The sequence below is a fragment of the Sciurus vulgaris genome (genome assembly GCF_902686455.1).
Source record: "Sciurus vulgaris genome assembly, chromosome: 6".
Taxonomy (NCBI): domain Eukaryota; kingdom Metazoa; phylum Chordata; class Mammalia; order Rodentia; family Sciuridae; genus Sciurus; species Sciurus vulgaris.
This window is the reverse complement of record NC_136466.1, coordinates 39,023,934-39,040,015: the sequence shown is the minus strand read 5'-3', so window position 1 is coordinate 39,040,015 and position 16,082 is coordinate 39,023,934. Positions and strand designations below refer to the sequence as shown.

General features: G+C 53.3%; 1 protein-coding gene across 1 annotated transcript; it reads right to left on the bottom strand.

Moving 5' to 3' along the window:
* Nucleotides 1-852: 852 nt before the first annotated feature.
* Nucleotides 853-14,832, bottom strand: RGS14 (regulator of G protein signaling 14). Its single transcript, XM_079145005.1, has 15 exons — nucleotides 14,644-14,832; nucleotides 7,918-7,939; nucleotides 7,549-7,727; nucleotides 7,095-7,187; nucleotides 6,860-7,003; nucleotides 6,314-6,457; nucleotides 6,072-6,183; nucleotides 5,610-5,722; nucleotides 4,976-5,179; nucleotides 2,897-2,973; nucleotides 2,402-2,528; nucleotides 2,233-2,314; nucleotides 2,081-2,127; nucleotides 1,887-2,001; nucleotides 853-1,593 (listed from the first exon to the last, which is right to left on the bottom strand). Exons 1-15 carry the CDS (start codon nucleotides 14,686-14,688, stop codon nucleotides 1,391-1,393), a joined length of 1,707 nt encoding a protein of 568 aa, XP_079001131.1. The 5' UTR covers nucleotides 14,689-14,832; the 3' UTR covers nucleotides 853-1,390.
* Nucleotides 14,833-16,082: the final 1,250 nt, after the last annotated feature.

The window sequence follows — 16,082 nt, the reverse complement described above, 5'->3', positions numbered from 1 at the left end:
GGTCAGGGAAATGGAGTGTCTGACTGGTCAGGCATGAACATCAGCCCACCCCAGCAGTCTGGGGTTCAGTTAAACTAGCTAGATAAAATGAGATGAGGGGGCAGAGGGCTGAAGTCCTCAGAGAAGGCAGGAGGTCCAGCAAAACCCATGATCTGTTCCATAATTTTTAAGGATGAAGAGGAACCAGTCAGATGAGAAGGGAGAATATAGAGGAAGTTCCTGATAGGGACATCAGTAAATGCAACCTGGCCTGTTTGAGTCAGGAAGGATTCCCCTTCATCCCTCTGGAGAGGCTCCCTTAAATCCCCTTGCTTCCCCTGTGGAAGCACTTACCTCTCTGGGCTGGGACCAAGTCTCAATTCTCTCCCTGCAGGCGGAGGGCCCTCTTTCTGGGAGGTCCTCCCTGTTTCCCTCCTGGAGACAGGGAAGACCACCCAGCCAAAGCAAGCAAGGATGAGAATCTGCCCCCCACAGCCAGTGACAAGATAGGCCTTTGATGCACTTAAGGGAGCCCCCAGTTATGTGCGTAGAGATACATTGGGTCCCAAATTGAAGCAGAGAACAGCAACCAGAATGACATATTTAGATCCACAGAGACTGTGGAACAGCTGGATGATGGTCAAGGCACAGCTGTGGAGGGAAGGATCTCTCTTTTCTCTCTTTCTCTCTCTCACACATGCACCCCCACCCCCCATATTCTTTGCAGTCAGGAAGAGAGATGCTGAAAACAGGAAGTCAGGAGGTACATCCTGAGTGCCCAAGAACTTCCTGGCACTGACCTTGGTGACAGAGGCAGTGTGGTTTGTTGGAGTAGTGGGGTGCACAAGGCAGACTGGCACACAAGGAACACACCTCATGGCAGAATAATAATTATTATTATTATTATAATAATAACAGTATAATACATCCAGGACAAACCCAGCTGCCCCAAGCCAACTGCTAAATCCATATGTACAGTAGAGTCTATGTGGGTGGAGGAAGGGGCTACCCACCTGTACCCCCAGGCCTCACTTATACCAACTCCCTAAAGAGGGGCCAGCCCCTTTTCCTTCCCACTGCTGAAACTTGGCACAGGCTGGGGAGGCTGGCACAGCCAACGCCACCCCTCTGCATTGGGCACAACCACACCAAGGGGCCATATCCACCTTCCCCTAGTGACCTGGCTGCAAAGGATAGTTGAGTGAGCCTGTGAGAGACCAGGCAGTGGCAGCTGTGGGGTGTGGTTCCTCTGAGTGTCCTTTCCACCCACTCCTGACTCTTCCTGAATGGGCCTGCCCATAGCAGGAAGGGACCAGGGACACTCATGGCACAGACAGGGCATGCAAAGCGGAGCCATGACATGCTTGGCCTGCCAGGTACCATGCAGCAGGCCTGGACTCTTACACAGGTGTCAGAGGGCTGGGTGGACAGCGGAGTCTGAGGGCCCCTCCCTGGGCTGGACAGATGATTGAGTTTGTGGTGGGGCCTTCTGGGAGCTGGGCCCTTGGTCAGGCAGCTGCAGAAATTCTGGAAGCACTAGGTCCTCTTTTCGAAGGAGGCCCCTCTGGTCATGGGCCCCACTGCTCTGCACCCGGTTCAGCAGCTCCACCAGCCCTGGGAGCAGCCACAGTCAGGAGGCCCACCCTCACAGAGTTGCTTATGGGAACCCACCTCAGTTCTGCTGCCTCACTATGGCCATAGCCTCCCTGAACCAGCACCAATGGCACCCAGGCCCTTACCCCAGCCCTGCTGGTCCCAACTCCAAGGTCCCCAGCCCGCCCACTTCAGCCTCAATGGTACTCAGTCCCCTGTCTTAGCTCAAGCCTCTCCGATGCCACTTTCAATGGTTTCCAGGCCTAATCCCCTAGTCCCTCTTGTCTCCAGTTTCCACCATCCCCCCACTGTACCTTCAATGTCACAGGTTTGCCGTTTCCCAGTGGAACTACTAGGCACCTCCACCAGTGAACTGGGGGACATTGGAGAGGGATGAGAAGCTTTGTCCTGGACTCTAGGAGGGCATCCCTGCAAAAACGTGGGGTCAGAGACAAAGTAGGAGACAAAAAGTAGCAAGTGGTAGATGGCACCCTGGGTTTTTGCTCACCTGGCTGTGGCAGGGGGATATGTTGCGGGCTTCACGAATCTTCCCACCTGTGATAGTGAGAGCCACGGATGGTGTGTTTGCATCCCTACTAGACCCTCTTCCTCCTTGGCCGGAGCCATACCAGATCAAGCCCTGGGCCAATGTCCCCTTACCTGGAAGAGCATCCAAAACCAATCTCTGGGCCGCCACTGAGCTCACTAGCTTCCCCAGATCCAGCGGCTGCTTCTCTCCTGGCTGTGGGGAGAGGTCAGCAGCCCTGGGGACAGGATATTCGCTCCCTGCAGTACTGCCCCCGCCCAGGTCAGAGGCCCCACTGCTCACCCGGTGCAGTTCCACCTGTTCCAGGTTCAGGCCATGCTTCGCCAGGATGGGCTGCAGCGCTTCCTCCAGCCGCTTGGTGGGCTTGGCCGAGATTCGCACCACGCGCTCTAGGGCTGCCAGCTCGAGCCTGCACAGGACCCTCGGCTACAGAGGGGTGGATAGCCAGCCCCTCTCTCCCGCAACCCTCCCATAACGGGCCCCAGAAGGGGCAGGGTTTGAACCGGTAGGTAAGGCCGAACAGGCTTGGGGAGGAGCTTTAGCCAGGGGTGGAGCTTCTATGGGATTTTTTTTTTTTTCCCTTTGGTGCTGGGGATTGAACCCAGGGCCTTGTGCACGCGAGGCAAGCACTCTACCAACTGAGCTACCTCCCCAGCAAGGGGTGGAGCTTCTATCACAAGGGGTGTAGCCCAAGATGAGACTGGGAGACCAATAGACAGAATCAGGCTGGAAATGATTGTTGGGACCAGAGACCTGGCCTGGGGGAGGAACACTCACTCGAAGGTGATCCTGTTCTCCAGCCGCACTTCCTGGTCCGCCAGCACAATGCAATCCTGATCCAGTACCAGGGCCTTCTGCAGATGCCAGGCAGGTTCTAAGAGTCCTCCCCCCACCCAGAGCTATCCCTGGGGGTCTTGGGAAACCTCTTTAATTTCCTCTTCTGGCCTCCAGTGTGGCTCCCTACTAGAGGGAAGGGCCCATAGGTAACAGAACTGTAGGAGGCAGATGGGGTAACTTGTACCAAGCTGGAGCTGGAGCCTCATAAGGCCAAGGAAAAGATTGGCACATATGCTGGAGGAAGCTTGGGAAGTTTATGAGAAACAGGGGTGTAGTGGACATTAAACAATAACTGGGATGCTTTGTAAGAGGCAGACAGGTCTGGATCACTGGTCTGCCTCCTGGACAGCTGCCCTCTTGTCATGGAAAACTCAACCAGAACAGCTGGATACATTTCTTCCCTCACCACCCACCTTTGATCAACTACCCAAGCTTTGTCCCCTTTTAAACACTTGTTCATTTGTCTCCATTCCCTCCTTACTAAGGATACTTCTTGGGCTGAGGATAAAGCTCAGTGGTAGAGTGATTGCCTAGCATGTGTGAGGCCCTGGGTTCAATGCCCAGTATCACAAAACAAAAATACTAAGAAAAAAAAAAGGCCCCAAACTTCTATGAGACCAAAGAATCGAAGCATCTGGTACAGTGCCCAATGCACAGTAGGTACATAAAGAGTAACTCTAGTGATTACCACACCCTGAGGCCCCACTGCCTATGCTAGCCCAGGGGTGGGGAATGTGGGAGGGAGGGGGACAGCCTCTCCCAGACAGGAGGCCTGTGCTGTGCTACAGGGACAGGTGGAGTGTGGGTGGCAAAGTTATATTTAGTTGAAAACCCATCTGGGCTATTGGCAGCTGCTCTAGTGGCCTGAGAGAGTGGGCAGAGTGCCTCCTACTGCTGCCATCACACCCCTGCACTCCAGGTCCCTGAACATGTCCTGTAAGTACTGACCTCCAGACCTTTACTTAAGCTCTTTCCTCTGCCTGGAATATTGTCTCCCACAGTTGTCAGACAAACTCTTCCCCATCCTCATCGATTGCTGCCTCTTCCATGAGGCATCCCATCCCTGACCAGAAATACCTACCTGTCCCCAAAAGACTCCCTCTGGAGGTTTGACTCCTTCTGCCTAGTTATCTCTAGCCTGGAGGGTGGAGCCTGGGTCTGGGTTCCTCAGCTCACCCACCTTGTCAGGGCTTAAGGACTTGGCTACCAGGTAAATGAAATCTTGATTGTCCCCCTGGAATGTGGCATTGTTCCTTCCATGCCCCACCCCACCCCACTGGATGTTTTTTGCTTTTGTTTTGGTACCAGGGATTGAACTTCCTGGCACTTAATCCCTGAGCCACATCCCCAGAGTTTTATTGTACTTTATTTAGAGACAGGGCCTTGCTAAGTTGCTTAAGATCTCACTAAGTTGTTGAGACTGGCTTTGGACTTGAAATCCTCCTGCCTCAGACTTTGGAGCTGCAGAGATTACAGAGGTGCACCATTGAGCCCAGACTGGATGGTTTTGTTGAAAGCAAGTTTTCCTCTAGGGTCCTCTTTAAAAAGTAATGCTAGCTTGCATTTAAAGGAAAGTTGTTCAGGGGATACATGCAGTTGGATGCCCCCAGTGGCAGAGGAGGTATGGCTTCTCCCCAAGTGGCAATTTCAGGGGTGGGCCTGTGTGAATGATAGTCTGAACTGTGGGAGTGAAAGAAAGGGGGGAATCCCAGATCCAGCAGTGACTTCTGGCTTTACCTCCCTGAGACCATCACAGTAGGTTGATGGATAAAGTTGTAAACCAGGATTGGGATAGGATTTTTGTGGAACGTGGTAGATGTTCAAGTTTGAGTAAAATGTTGGTACTGGGGTCAATTTGGAGTTGGCATGGGATAGGTAGGGTTGTGGTGCAGGATAGAGTTAGAAAGAGGGTAGTGATAGGGAATGGGGTTAGAATTAGGGTTGGTCTAGTGGACTGGGAATAGAGTTGGAGTCAGGATCAGGAAGAAGGTTAGAGTTGGGGCCAGGTCAAGTTTGTACCTGCTCATTGCCCACCAGGTAGACCTTGATGTCAGGTAGAGAGAGGCCTCGTTTCTCACAGATGCCTGCCAGCATGTCTCGGATAGTGAGGCCAGGTCGGGCCAGGGCCAAGGATGCTGTTCCATCAGGCAGGTACACACAGCAGTACTTCCCTGGCCGGCTTTCACTGTCTCCCTCCGTACTCCCAAGGCTCTTCCGGTGGCTCTGATCATGGGCAGGAGTTGGGGGAAGTTGTTTGTACACATGCAAGGAACGCAGACACAAGGACAGGTAAACTCACTGGGGCACACACAGAATCTAGGACACACCTGGAGGCAGTTAAGAGGCATCCTACTAGGAAGGAAGAAAGATGTGCACACCCAAGTTTGTGGGCACTCAAAGACAGTTTCACCCATTAAAACAAACACAGGCTGTGTTCACTTGGGCATCCACACATGCACACACATCTGCCAGCTGAGGATGTGCACCCATGACAAGCATGGGGACCAAGAAGGAGTCAGAGGGGTTAGCTACGCAGGGCAAGTCAGGAATGGAAGGGGGAACATCAACTGGGAACGACGGGGATCAAATAAAGGACCTTTGAGTAGTGATCCTAACCTGTACTGCACCTCATTTCCCCCAACAGTCAGCTCACCTCAGATTTGCTGCTGACGAAGGCAAGGAAGCCGAGGTCCAGACTGGCGGAGGAATTGAGGGAGCCCTGAGACTCTCGGCGCAAGACTGAGTTTGCGACCCCTCCAGCTAGCTCTAGGGGAGAGGAAGCTATAAGCTGGAATAGCCCCTCTTCCCTCCATCCATTCCACAAGGTCTCTTCCCCCACCTTGTGGACCTTGTTTGGAGCTATCTTGCAGAGGCCTAACGTGGTGTAGGTCCCTGGAAGTATTGCTACTATGGAGGTCTTCCTAACTTCCGGGGTCTAGTATGGGAACAACCCCCCCAGAGGAATGAGGTGGTCTCAGGAACGTGGATTCCATTTATTTATTTATTTATTTTTCAGACTTACCGATTGTCGGTGGGCCAAACAGGAGTTAGAGGACATTCCCAAAACTTGCCCAAACTCCGCTACACCTTCTTTAGGGCCCTCTCCTGCCCTCACCTTTACGGAAAGACTTGCGGAGCGGGCGACCACCAGGACCCTCAGCTACTGGCAGCTGCCCCAGCTCCTCCACACCCAGAGGCAGCGACTTCCCAGGTTTCAATTTCGGCTTCTGCGGGTACAGGGAAGGCCCCAGCCCACACACAGATCATGGGCTCACACCCATAGATGTGCAGTCAGCGGTGAACCCTCTTGAAGACCGTCCGCTGGCTCCCCAGCCTCCCACCGCCGCTCATCCTCACCTTCCTTGTGGTGTCAGGGCTGCCGAGGCGGGAGGAGCCGGGTTCCCGCAGGGGGCGCCCCTCTGCCTCCGCCAGAAGGCACTCGCGGTACAGCGGAGATTTGACGAAGCGGGCATAGCTGTCGAACTTCATCAAGTTGAAGATCTACGGGGACAAACGTGCCGGAAGTCAGCAGGGGGCTGGGTGGGTGGGCGAGTACTCCGCGCACCTCCTGTGTCCCAGGTCCCTCCCTCAGGCAGGCTCGCCCCCAACCTACAGAGGATCAGTTCCCGAGGTACAACTCCAGGGTACTCCAGGGTCTGGGCCCCGCCCCTACTCTGGGCCACGCCCCCAACTGAGCTAAGCCCCGCCCTCAGCCGGTCCTTCGCGATAGCCTCTAGTACCTCCCACAGACCCCAGCATTTGGCTCTGGCTCCACATCCAAGTTAATCCACTTCCCTTCGCTGCTCAGGCTTCTTCCCTGCATCTGACCTTGCCCCCTCCCCATTCGTCTCTTTCCAAGGCCACACTCTCTCAGCGCAGGCAGGGCCCCTTGACACCGCTCACCTGAAGCTGCTGTGCCCGAAACATATCCGGCCGGGGTTGGGCCAGCACCTCTTCACCCAGCCAGGCCTGCCGGTCGATGTTCACAGGACTCAATGCCTGGCTGGACAGGAATTCCTGGTAGATGTTGCGTGCCTCCTGGGCTAGCTGGGGGAGGAGGGCAGGGGAAGAAGGTCAGGGTCGACCTGGTCCCACCTGACCCCACCCCTCTGACCCAGCTCCCTTCCCCCCAGCCCACCTGCTGGGTGTCGCTGGCTGGGATCTGCTGGAAGCGCTCACAGGCCTTCCAGAAAGTCACGTTCTCCGCGCTGAACTCCTTCTTCAGGAACTCCTGGGAGGAGGAGAAAGGGGGAGGCAGTCAGACACAGAGACTGAATTGGGGAATGTGTTCAAAGAGATTGGGACAGACACTGGACCAAGAGACCAGCCAGACAGATAGGGCCAGACATACAGATGGCTGCAGATCCGGAGGCACAGAGAGAAAATAAGCAGAGATGAAGACAGATAGAAGGAAGAGTTCCCAGTTGGGAGAAGAGGGAGGGCGCCAAAGAAAGACTGAATGGTGGATAGGAGGGAAGAGCCCCACTCCCACCAGCCTGAAGTTCCATCCATGCCCTCTCCCATTACTCCTGCCCCTCCTGCAGAATCATCTGCCATCTGCTCTTCCCATCTCACCCCACCCTAGAACTTACTGTGAAGTAAGCCAGGCCCAGTGGGTCTTGCAGCAGTCGCTCAAAGGATAGGGCCCAGCTGGCCACAGGCTGCTCCTCCGTGGGGAAGGGGCTGCTGGGGCCACTGGGGAGGCTGTGGATGCTGAGGGAGCTGCCTCTGCCCTCACCCTGGCCCTGGGACCCTGCTGTGCTGCTCAGCTCTGCAGGGGGATGGACAAGTGGGGGTGAGCCTGGCTTCCTTCCCTGGTCCCAGGCCCCACCCCACCCCCAAGTAGGCATCTATTCAACAGACACCTTCCCTGGAAAAATCTTAAGTGGCAGAGTATCCCCAGTCACTTCCACCTCCCTCCCTTCTGCCCCCTAGCCAGGTCTCCACATTCTGTCACTTACCCCCATCTGAGACAGCCAGAACCTAGGAGAGATCCAAGGTAGAAAATCAGAGCAGAGCTCAAGGAGGAATTCCAAGGGACAGTTCCAACCTCCTGGGAGCTGGAACTGTGTTCTTCTTCTCTACCTGGAGAGGCATGCTGGGTGTCCCCAGTCAGTCACTGCTTGGTCAGGGTTTTGCTTTGGCTGCCCAGTTTTCTTTTCCATCATGTGCCAACCACTGTGTGCTGGGACTTATGCCAGTTAACTTGTGGTGGCCCCTGGTTCCCTCTTCTCCCAGCCCTTGATGGGTAAGCCCAAGTTGCATTGCAACTTTATTCCTATCTCTGCCACTAACTAGCTGTGTGACTTTGGGCAAATCAGTTCACTTGCTGGCCTCTGTCTGTAAACAGGGGATGATGCTAAGAATAGTAGCTTCCTTCCTGGGGCTGTTGTGAGGATCTGAATCCATTTAATATATTTATAGCATATGGAACAGTGGCAAGCACATGTTAAAGACTTTATCAATACTTGCTGTTGTCTTAGAGGAAGGAGAGGTCTCTCTAGTCAATGATCACCTTATTGCAACTGTTTCCTCTTGGGGTGCAGGGTCTTCCACAGGTCCCACCCCACCTTGGGCAAGGCACAGGGTGCTATTTTTATAGTATAGAACATTGGATCTTCAACTTAGCATAGAATGACCAGGAGGGACCCACTATCAGAAGTTCAGTAGATCCAGGATAGGTGCCTGAGGCTCTCCATTTCTAATTAGCTCCCAGGTAACGCTAATGCCACTGGGTCACACTATGACTAGCACTGCTGTATAGGCCAACTCCATCATCCCCCACAACATACAGGAACTGACTTCTCTGGGAATCCCAATCATTAGTGAAACAGAAAAATATTCCTCTCAAAATTACTGTTGAGTTTCTGTAGGTTCCCTTCCTACCTTCCTAGCAGCTCCCTGGCTTCCTCATGATCCCCTACCCATACTGGATGACCTCTACCCTTCCCTAGACTACCCTTCTGTCCTGGCTCTTTGTCCACCCCACTCTACTCCCAGATCTCCTGCTCCAACCATATGTAGCCAACTTCCTACTAGCATTTCTACCAAGTGAGCTATTCAAACTCAACCAACCCCAAATGGAAACCCCTCTGTCTCACCAAAATAGAGAACCGAATCAGCTTTCTTACATTCCCCATCTTTCTTCCCATCACCTGAGTCATCCCCAATTCCTCCCTCCCTCTCACCTCCTACATTTTTATTAGGCTCTGTCACAAGAGCTTCCATCACCTGTTCCTTCTTTCCAACCCCACTGGAAACAGGCCTGGGAACATTTCCCCCAGAAAGCCTTCCCTGCCCTGTTTCTCTGCTCCTGGCTTCCACCATGGTAACAACCATATCACAGAGTAGCCATCTGTAAGTCAAATCTTATTATTATACTGTTGTTCCCCAGACTTTTTTTTTTAATAAGTTTAAAGAACTTTCCCACATTTAAAAATCAATAGATTTTATGTAAAAACCCAACTTTATGTCTTCTTTTTAAGACTGTGATGCTCCAGGTGTCCTGAGTTTCTTCCCAGCACAGCAACCCTGACTGGCACTGAGCTGCCATCCTCTTCCCTAAAAGGAACTTACACTCCCCTCAGGGGGCCTTTGAACCAGTTTGCTACATCTACCTTACTTTGAAAGCAGTGGAAAGTACACACTGCCCCCAGACAGCCTGAGTTCAAATTTATGCTTTGTGACCTTGGAAAATATACATAACCTCTTTGTGCCTTATTTTCTTCTCTAAAAATGGGGCGACTTTTGAAGTTTCCATTTAATAAGTTAAGTAAACATAAAGAACTCAGCAGATTATCTGTAAGGTAATAGATGTTCATTGTTGATGATATTATTGTTGATGCCTGATGCTGCCTTTTTCTAGTTTTAGACCTTGCACTCCTCCCTGAGCCCCCCTCTCCCATCTGGTGCATGGAGTAAGAAGTTGCTGAGCAGGAGACAAAGTTTGCACAGAGCGTGCTGGGCGTGGGCCAAGCTCCCCGGCACACCACGCCCTGCGCGCCCTCCCCGGGCTCCGCCCTCGCTTGCCCTACCTCTCCACTCCCCCAGGTGACCCGCGTCATCAGAGTCATCTTCCCCAACGAATGTCAGTGCTTCCCACAGTTACGGGAGAAAGTCCTAACTCCTGGGGACGCGAGGCAGGTGCGAACAGGGGCACGTGGAATCCCTTCCCCACCCGCTGCGAGGTTCTTTTCCGAACTGCTTTTTTCCTTCCTGGAGGCTTCCACAGCCCGCACATGCTTCCCTCTTCCGTGCCTTCTTCCTCCCCGGGGCTGCTCTGCAGCTGCCGAAGTGTTCCCAGCTTCAGAGACCTCGGCACCCTCCCCCCAGTTCTCCGGGAGTCATCGCCCTCCCACTCTGCCGGGGCTGCCTGGCCTGCCCCTTCCCTCACGCCTCTGTCCTGCCCCCGTCTCAGCCTCCCCTTTGCGTGGGGCCCTCTGTGGCCAGAAATCACAGACTTGGCCAAGGGAGCCCGTGCTCCCTTGGGTTCAGATCTCAGAGATTTCATTTCTACATTAAGTTCAAGGGAATGTCTGTGCCCTTAAGTGGGGCGCTCCAGGCCCTGCCCCTCCCCATGGTCCATCTGGGACCCTGCCCACCCTGACTCCACTAAGTCCTGTTGCAGGTGCCAGGGTACAGTTAAAACCCTCCCTGGGCCTACGAACCCTCCCCCTTACCTCCACCCTACACTCTCTGGAACTTTTCTATTTTCCCCATACCCCTACCCACTCCTGCTTCCTACTAAGCTGTTTTCTCTGAGTAGCTGCTTCTCGGCACACGCACCCCTGAAATGTTCCAGATCCCTGCCCATTGACTTCAGTCATCTTTCAATACCAATCCCTCAGACCCTTCCTTAGTTGCCAAGCCTAGGCCACCCCAGGTCTGGCCCCCTCTCCCATGTGGGTCTGGTAGCTCCTAGAGAGTGGGCCTGGTTGAGGTGAACTCCCTGCTCCAAAGGCACCCTCTTTGGGTGCTCCCAAGCAGCCCTCAGGGCCATAGTGACCCTTCATCCCCAAGACTCAGTCACTGAAAGCCCCAGCATCTGCCTTTGCCTCCTTCATCTGGAGCCTCTTTGGCCCCACTAGATGTTGACAGCACAGTTGGGACTGAGCAGGTATAGGGACAGAAATCTGGAACTGGGATGGAGGAGGGATAGAGTTCAATTCCACCTTGGCCACTGGGAGGCAAGTACCTTCTCTTCCCTGAGCCTCCATTTCCTCCTGGGTAGCAGGGGGCTTAACCTTCCCAACCTCCTGAGGCTGCTGTGAAGGTTCAATGAGACCCTGTGTGTGAAGTAACCAGTGTGTTCTGGTAAAGCTGCATCCTGTGGCAAAGTGGGGTTCAGATTCCTCCTGGCCTGGGAAAGTCTTTTTGAGCAGGGCTACCTCCCTCACCCCTCACTGGTCTCTGCCTGCTTGAGGAGAAGTGGAGAGTGAATGGAAGAAAAGGGGAAGACAGGGTGAGGAAGGGTGTGGTGACCAGTGACACCCCTGACCACAGTTAGGCTTCAGTTTGCCATGCTTTGATCTTAGGAAGTGGACCCTCAGGGACCAGCTGGCACCTGAGGGATAATAAAGTGAGGATGAGGTCCCAAATTTCCTGAGTTCCAACTGTGTGACAGGCACCCTTTGGCATCACACACATGTTCTCACTCCATTCATGTAAGAAAATGTAAATGTATGCTCTGCAGCAGGTATCATTGCCCCCATTTTATAGATGAGGAAACTGAGGACCAAAGAAATCAGAGGTGGGAAGTGGCAGATCTGAGATTAGAACCCAAGTTGTCCACCTCTGGAACATGAGTTTTTCCCCACACTGCTTCCTTGTGAGCAGAGGAGGCTGGAGGCTCAGGAGGGGTGAAGAGCCTAGGGGTTCCTCTTAAACTGTGTCCTTTGAAGGGATCAGATCTAAAATGGAGGGAGATTTATTGAGCATCTTCTGTCCGGGACACCTCTACCATCATCTTATTTCATTCTTCAGAAAATGGATGCCCCTCCAGGGATGTCTACATGCAACCCTGGGTGCCTGGTCCCTTCATTCTAAGCCAGCCCTGTGTAGCTGATCCCAGAATCAGCCCCTCTGTAAGGGCACACTGCCCTGGCGCACCTGTCCTTAAGCTGGACACCAGAAACACAGAAAGAGACACATGGAATTTACTAGGTAGGTCTCCTTGGCAGGAGGGGAACACTAACCAGGTCCCCCTGACAGTGACAGAATTTGATAACTGCCCCTCGCCAGGCTTAACTTGAAGCCTCCCCTCGCTCCCGGTCCATCTACACCCACTGTTTGCCCACATGCAGGCATCTCGACACCATTCTCCATCTAGCTTTAGGGACCGTCTTCTCCAGTGCATGAAATTAGTGAAGTTCAGTTCTTCCTGCTGTGCCCCTCTTAGCCTTCCCTATCCGTGACCTGCAGCTCTAACTCAAAACTGAATTTTATTTCACCCATGTCTTTTGTGCCTTACCAAACTGAGAGATGTTTGGGGGAAGGAAATGGGGCCACTGGCCTGGTTCTTAAGTGCCTCGAAGAAGGGGCAGCACACAGTAGACCCTGAGGAGGGTTGAGTGACTGAGTGAGCAAGAGTGCCCAAGTGCAGTGGCAGCTGGGGTACATAAAGATATTCCTGGGAGGGGGCCAAGAGCCATCTCTAAGTGACAATTTCATTGCAACTCCCTGATAAGCTGAGTGACAGGAAGGCTGAGAACTGAAGCTGCATCAGCAGGGATGACGAAGGGCGGGGGTGGCGGCAGGCAGAGGGGAAAACCAGAGACAGGTAGTGCTGAGGGGAGGTGTCCAAATGCTGACCTTTCTCCTTGACAGCTGACCTGGGCACATTATTTATTCCTCTGAGCTTCCCTTGGGAGGTAACTTCTGGAAGGAGTCAGACTCCTGGCCAACAGGTGCCTCTCCATCCCCATCCCTGCCACAGTTGCCAATGCCTGTCCACCGCTCCCTCCCCCAGGTGAGCACAGCCTCAAAGAGCTATCCAGTGGCCAGCCAGCAGGCAATCTGTGACCCTGAGGATCCCAAGAGCTGACAGAGAGAATTCATTATGGGTTCAGGAAGGTGAAAATATCCTGTGTGTGACAGCTGCTGCAAGGAGCCAGTGCATTTGTGGGCTTGATAGGACTGGGGTCAAAGCTTGGGGGACCCTTCCTACTCTGAATGACTTTGGGGTAGAGAAGCCATGGATAGCACTGGAGGGACAGAGGCTGGGTCTGTCTTTGGGCCCCCTGTGCTGCCCTGCAGTTCTGGGTTCTGTTCTAATACATCAATCCAACTGGCCTTCTGAGGTGGGCCTGCGGCTACTCCAAGAGTTTTGTGGCCTGGACATTTGGGGAAGGTTAAGCAAAGCATCATTCCCCTAGGGTGGAAGCCCAAGGCCCCATGGTCCTTGAACATTCAAAGTTGGGTTGATGGTAAAGACAGTGAGATGAAGTTGAGCTAGCTTTGAAAAATTTGTCTCCCACCCGAGCCAGCCTAGAGATAAACAAGAAAGAGATGCTGGGAGGAGGGATGGAGACAGATCTTGGAAACTGGAACAGGGGTAGGGCTTTGGGGTGGTTCAGCTTCTTGATGAGGCAGGAGAGCCTTGAAGAGGGGCTAAGAATGTAGGGAGCATTGGGCTGACATTTGCCCAGCTCTTACAATGGGTCAAGGACCTCATATTCATCATTCTACTTAGTCATATTAACAAGACTGTGATACATTTCAGTCTCCTTATTTTACAGATAAGGAAACGGATGGCCAGAGAGGACCCCTGCCAGTAAGGGACAACAGAGCTAAAACTGAAACCCAGGTCACTCTAGATCCATTGTCTTTGTCCTGTGATACTAGGCTAGGACCCATTTTGGGGGTGCTACATACTGTCTTCTTGGAGTTGTTGGGGTGCTCTTTCAAGTAATTCAGAACCCTAGGGGAGAAAAGGAGGCCTATACAGACTGCTCCATCTGCTGAATGAATGAAAAGAGTCAGAACCTTTGAAGGCAACTCTGATGGGGGTTAAGTAACTCGGGAGAGGGTGTAAGGGATGGAGCAACTGCAGCCAGAGATATCCTAATGCTCAGATACCCCTACCCTTCCTGGAAGCCCAGGAATAGAACAAGCAGAAGTTGTCCAACCTGGCCTAACCTTGCAGACCTATCTGAGACTGCCCAAAGAATGCCAGTTTGGGCAGAAAGCCTTCAGAGCAGGTGGAACTAGAGGGCAGTGACGGAGCAGGGGCTGCCCCTAACCTGACCTTAGGCACCTGGGGCATGGAGTGAGGAGGGGAGGGCAGGGACTGAGTGAGATGTGGTGGCTTGGACCACAATAGAGGTGAGCAGTGGGCCAGGGGCATATCAGCTCTCCCTGCTAGCCTGGGATGCAAGCTGCTCCAGATGAGGCTAGCATCAGTAGCTGATAAGGGAGTAGCATGTTGGACTTGCATGCTGGACCAGAAGCCTTTGCCCACTCTGCTTTTGTCTCATTCCCAGGGTTGCACCAGGCTCCTGGCAGGGCCATCCAGAAGGGTCCTGGGGCAAGGGCACCAGGTCCACTGCCTGTGGCTATCTGTACCCTACTTCTCCCAGCCTGGTGTCAGCCCATGGGCTCTTGCTTGGCCCTACCGGGTGTGCCTCCTGGGCTCCACCCTGGGTGTGCCCACCCCCTCCTTGTGGCCCTGGCCCACAGCTGGCACTCACCATGCGCCCGTTGGGGACGCCCAGGTGCTTGGGCTTCCCTGGCATGCCGCTGCTGATCACAGGTCCCTGCTGCGGGGGCCGCCCACCATGGGGACTGTGGGCAGTGCCGGCCAGAGCTTGCACAGTGGCAGGCAGGCGTCAGAGAGAGCCCGGCTCTGCTCCTCCGGGCCCTCACATCCTGAAACACCAGCTCACTACCTCTTTTTTCTGCCACAGGAAGTGTCTCTATAGAAACCAAACCACAGAAAGAAGCAAGGTCTAAGAGAGCGAACGCCTCTTCCTACACACACACGCACACACACACACACACACACACATTCATGCGCGCATGCACACACACGCACACACACACGTCGCCAACACACCCTTGGCAGCACCCCACGCAGACATCAACACACAGCAGAGGCCTCCCAGCACCCAGGGAGGAGCCCCGCCTTGTCTGGCTCAGCCCTGGAAGCTCCAAGATTATGTATGACAGAGTGCATGGTCACACATTTGGCCCCTACATACCTGGCACCTGGCACAGGGTCCTGTGGAGATGCCAACGTGTGCTCTGGGTCCTGCATATCCACATATGTACTTTGCTCAGCACACCCTGATCTCATACCTACTGTGTGTGAGCAGTGCCATGCTCAATACCTGTGCCCCGGCAGTTGTGCACGTGCAGATTTACCACCCTAATCCCAGACACCTATAGGCTCTCATCTCATGCATGTGCCCAGGTGTACATACACTAGACACCTTGTGTTCATGGCCATGCACACACAGGCCACTCAGGTGTACATATCATAAACACTTGGGATCTCCCGCATCAGTGGCACCTGGGTGTTCAGTCATAGGCGCTCACTTCCTTGGACAGGCACATGTGACAAGCACACCTGTATACAGGCCCATATGTACAGACACCCCAATGACATACATAACCAGGAAGGTGCATCTCACCTACCTGGGTAAGAGAACAGACCAGGTACATCTATGCTAAAGGCTGTGTGCATTCATTTTCATTCACATAGAAATCCTGTCTTGGTGTAGGACTGTCTCAGTTCAGGTTTCTATAAGAAAAATGCCATGAACTGTGTGATTTAAACAACAAACACTCATTTCTCACAATTCTGGAGGTTGGGATGGTCAAGATCAAGGTGCTGGCAGATTCCGTGTCTAATGAAGTCCCCTTTCCAGGTTTTCAGATGACTGTCTTTTTGCTATATCCTCAAATGAAAAAGCAGAGAAGAGAAAATATGCACCCTGCTGTCTTTTCTTAAGGGGTGCTAATGCCACCATAAGAGATTCCTACTCATAACCTAGTTACCTCCCAAGTTCTCATCTTCAACACCTCCAGATACCATCCCATTGGGGGTTATTGTTTCAGCATATGAATACTGCAAGGGATATAAACATTCAGTTCATAGCAAGTACTGTTGGCTGAAGGGTAACCTCTA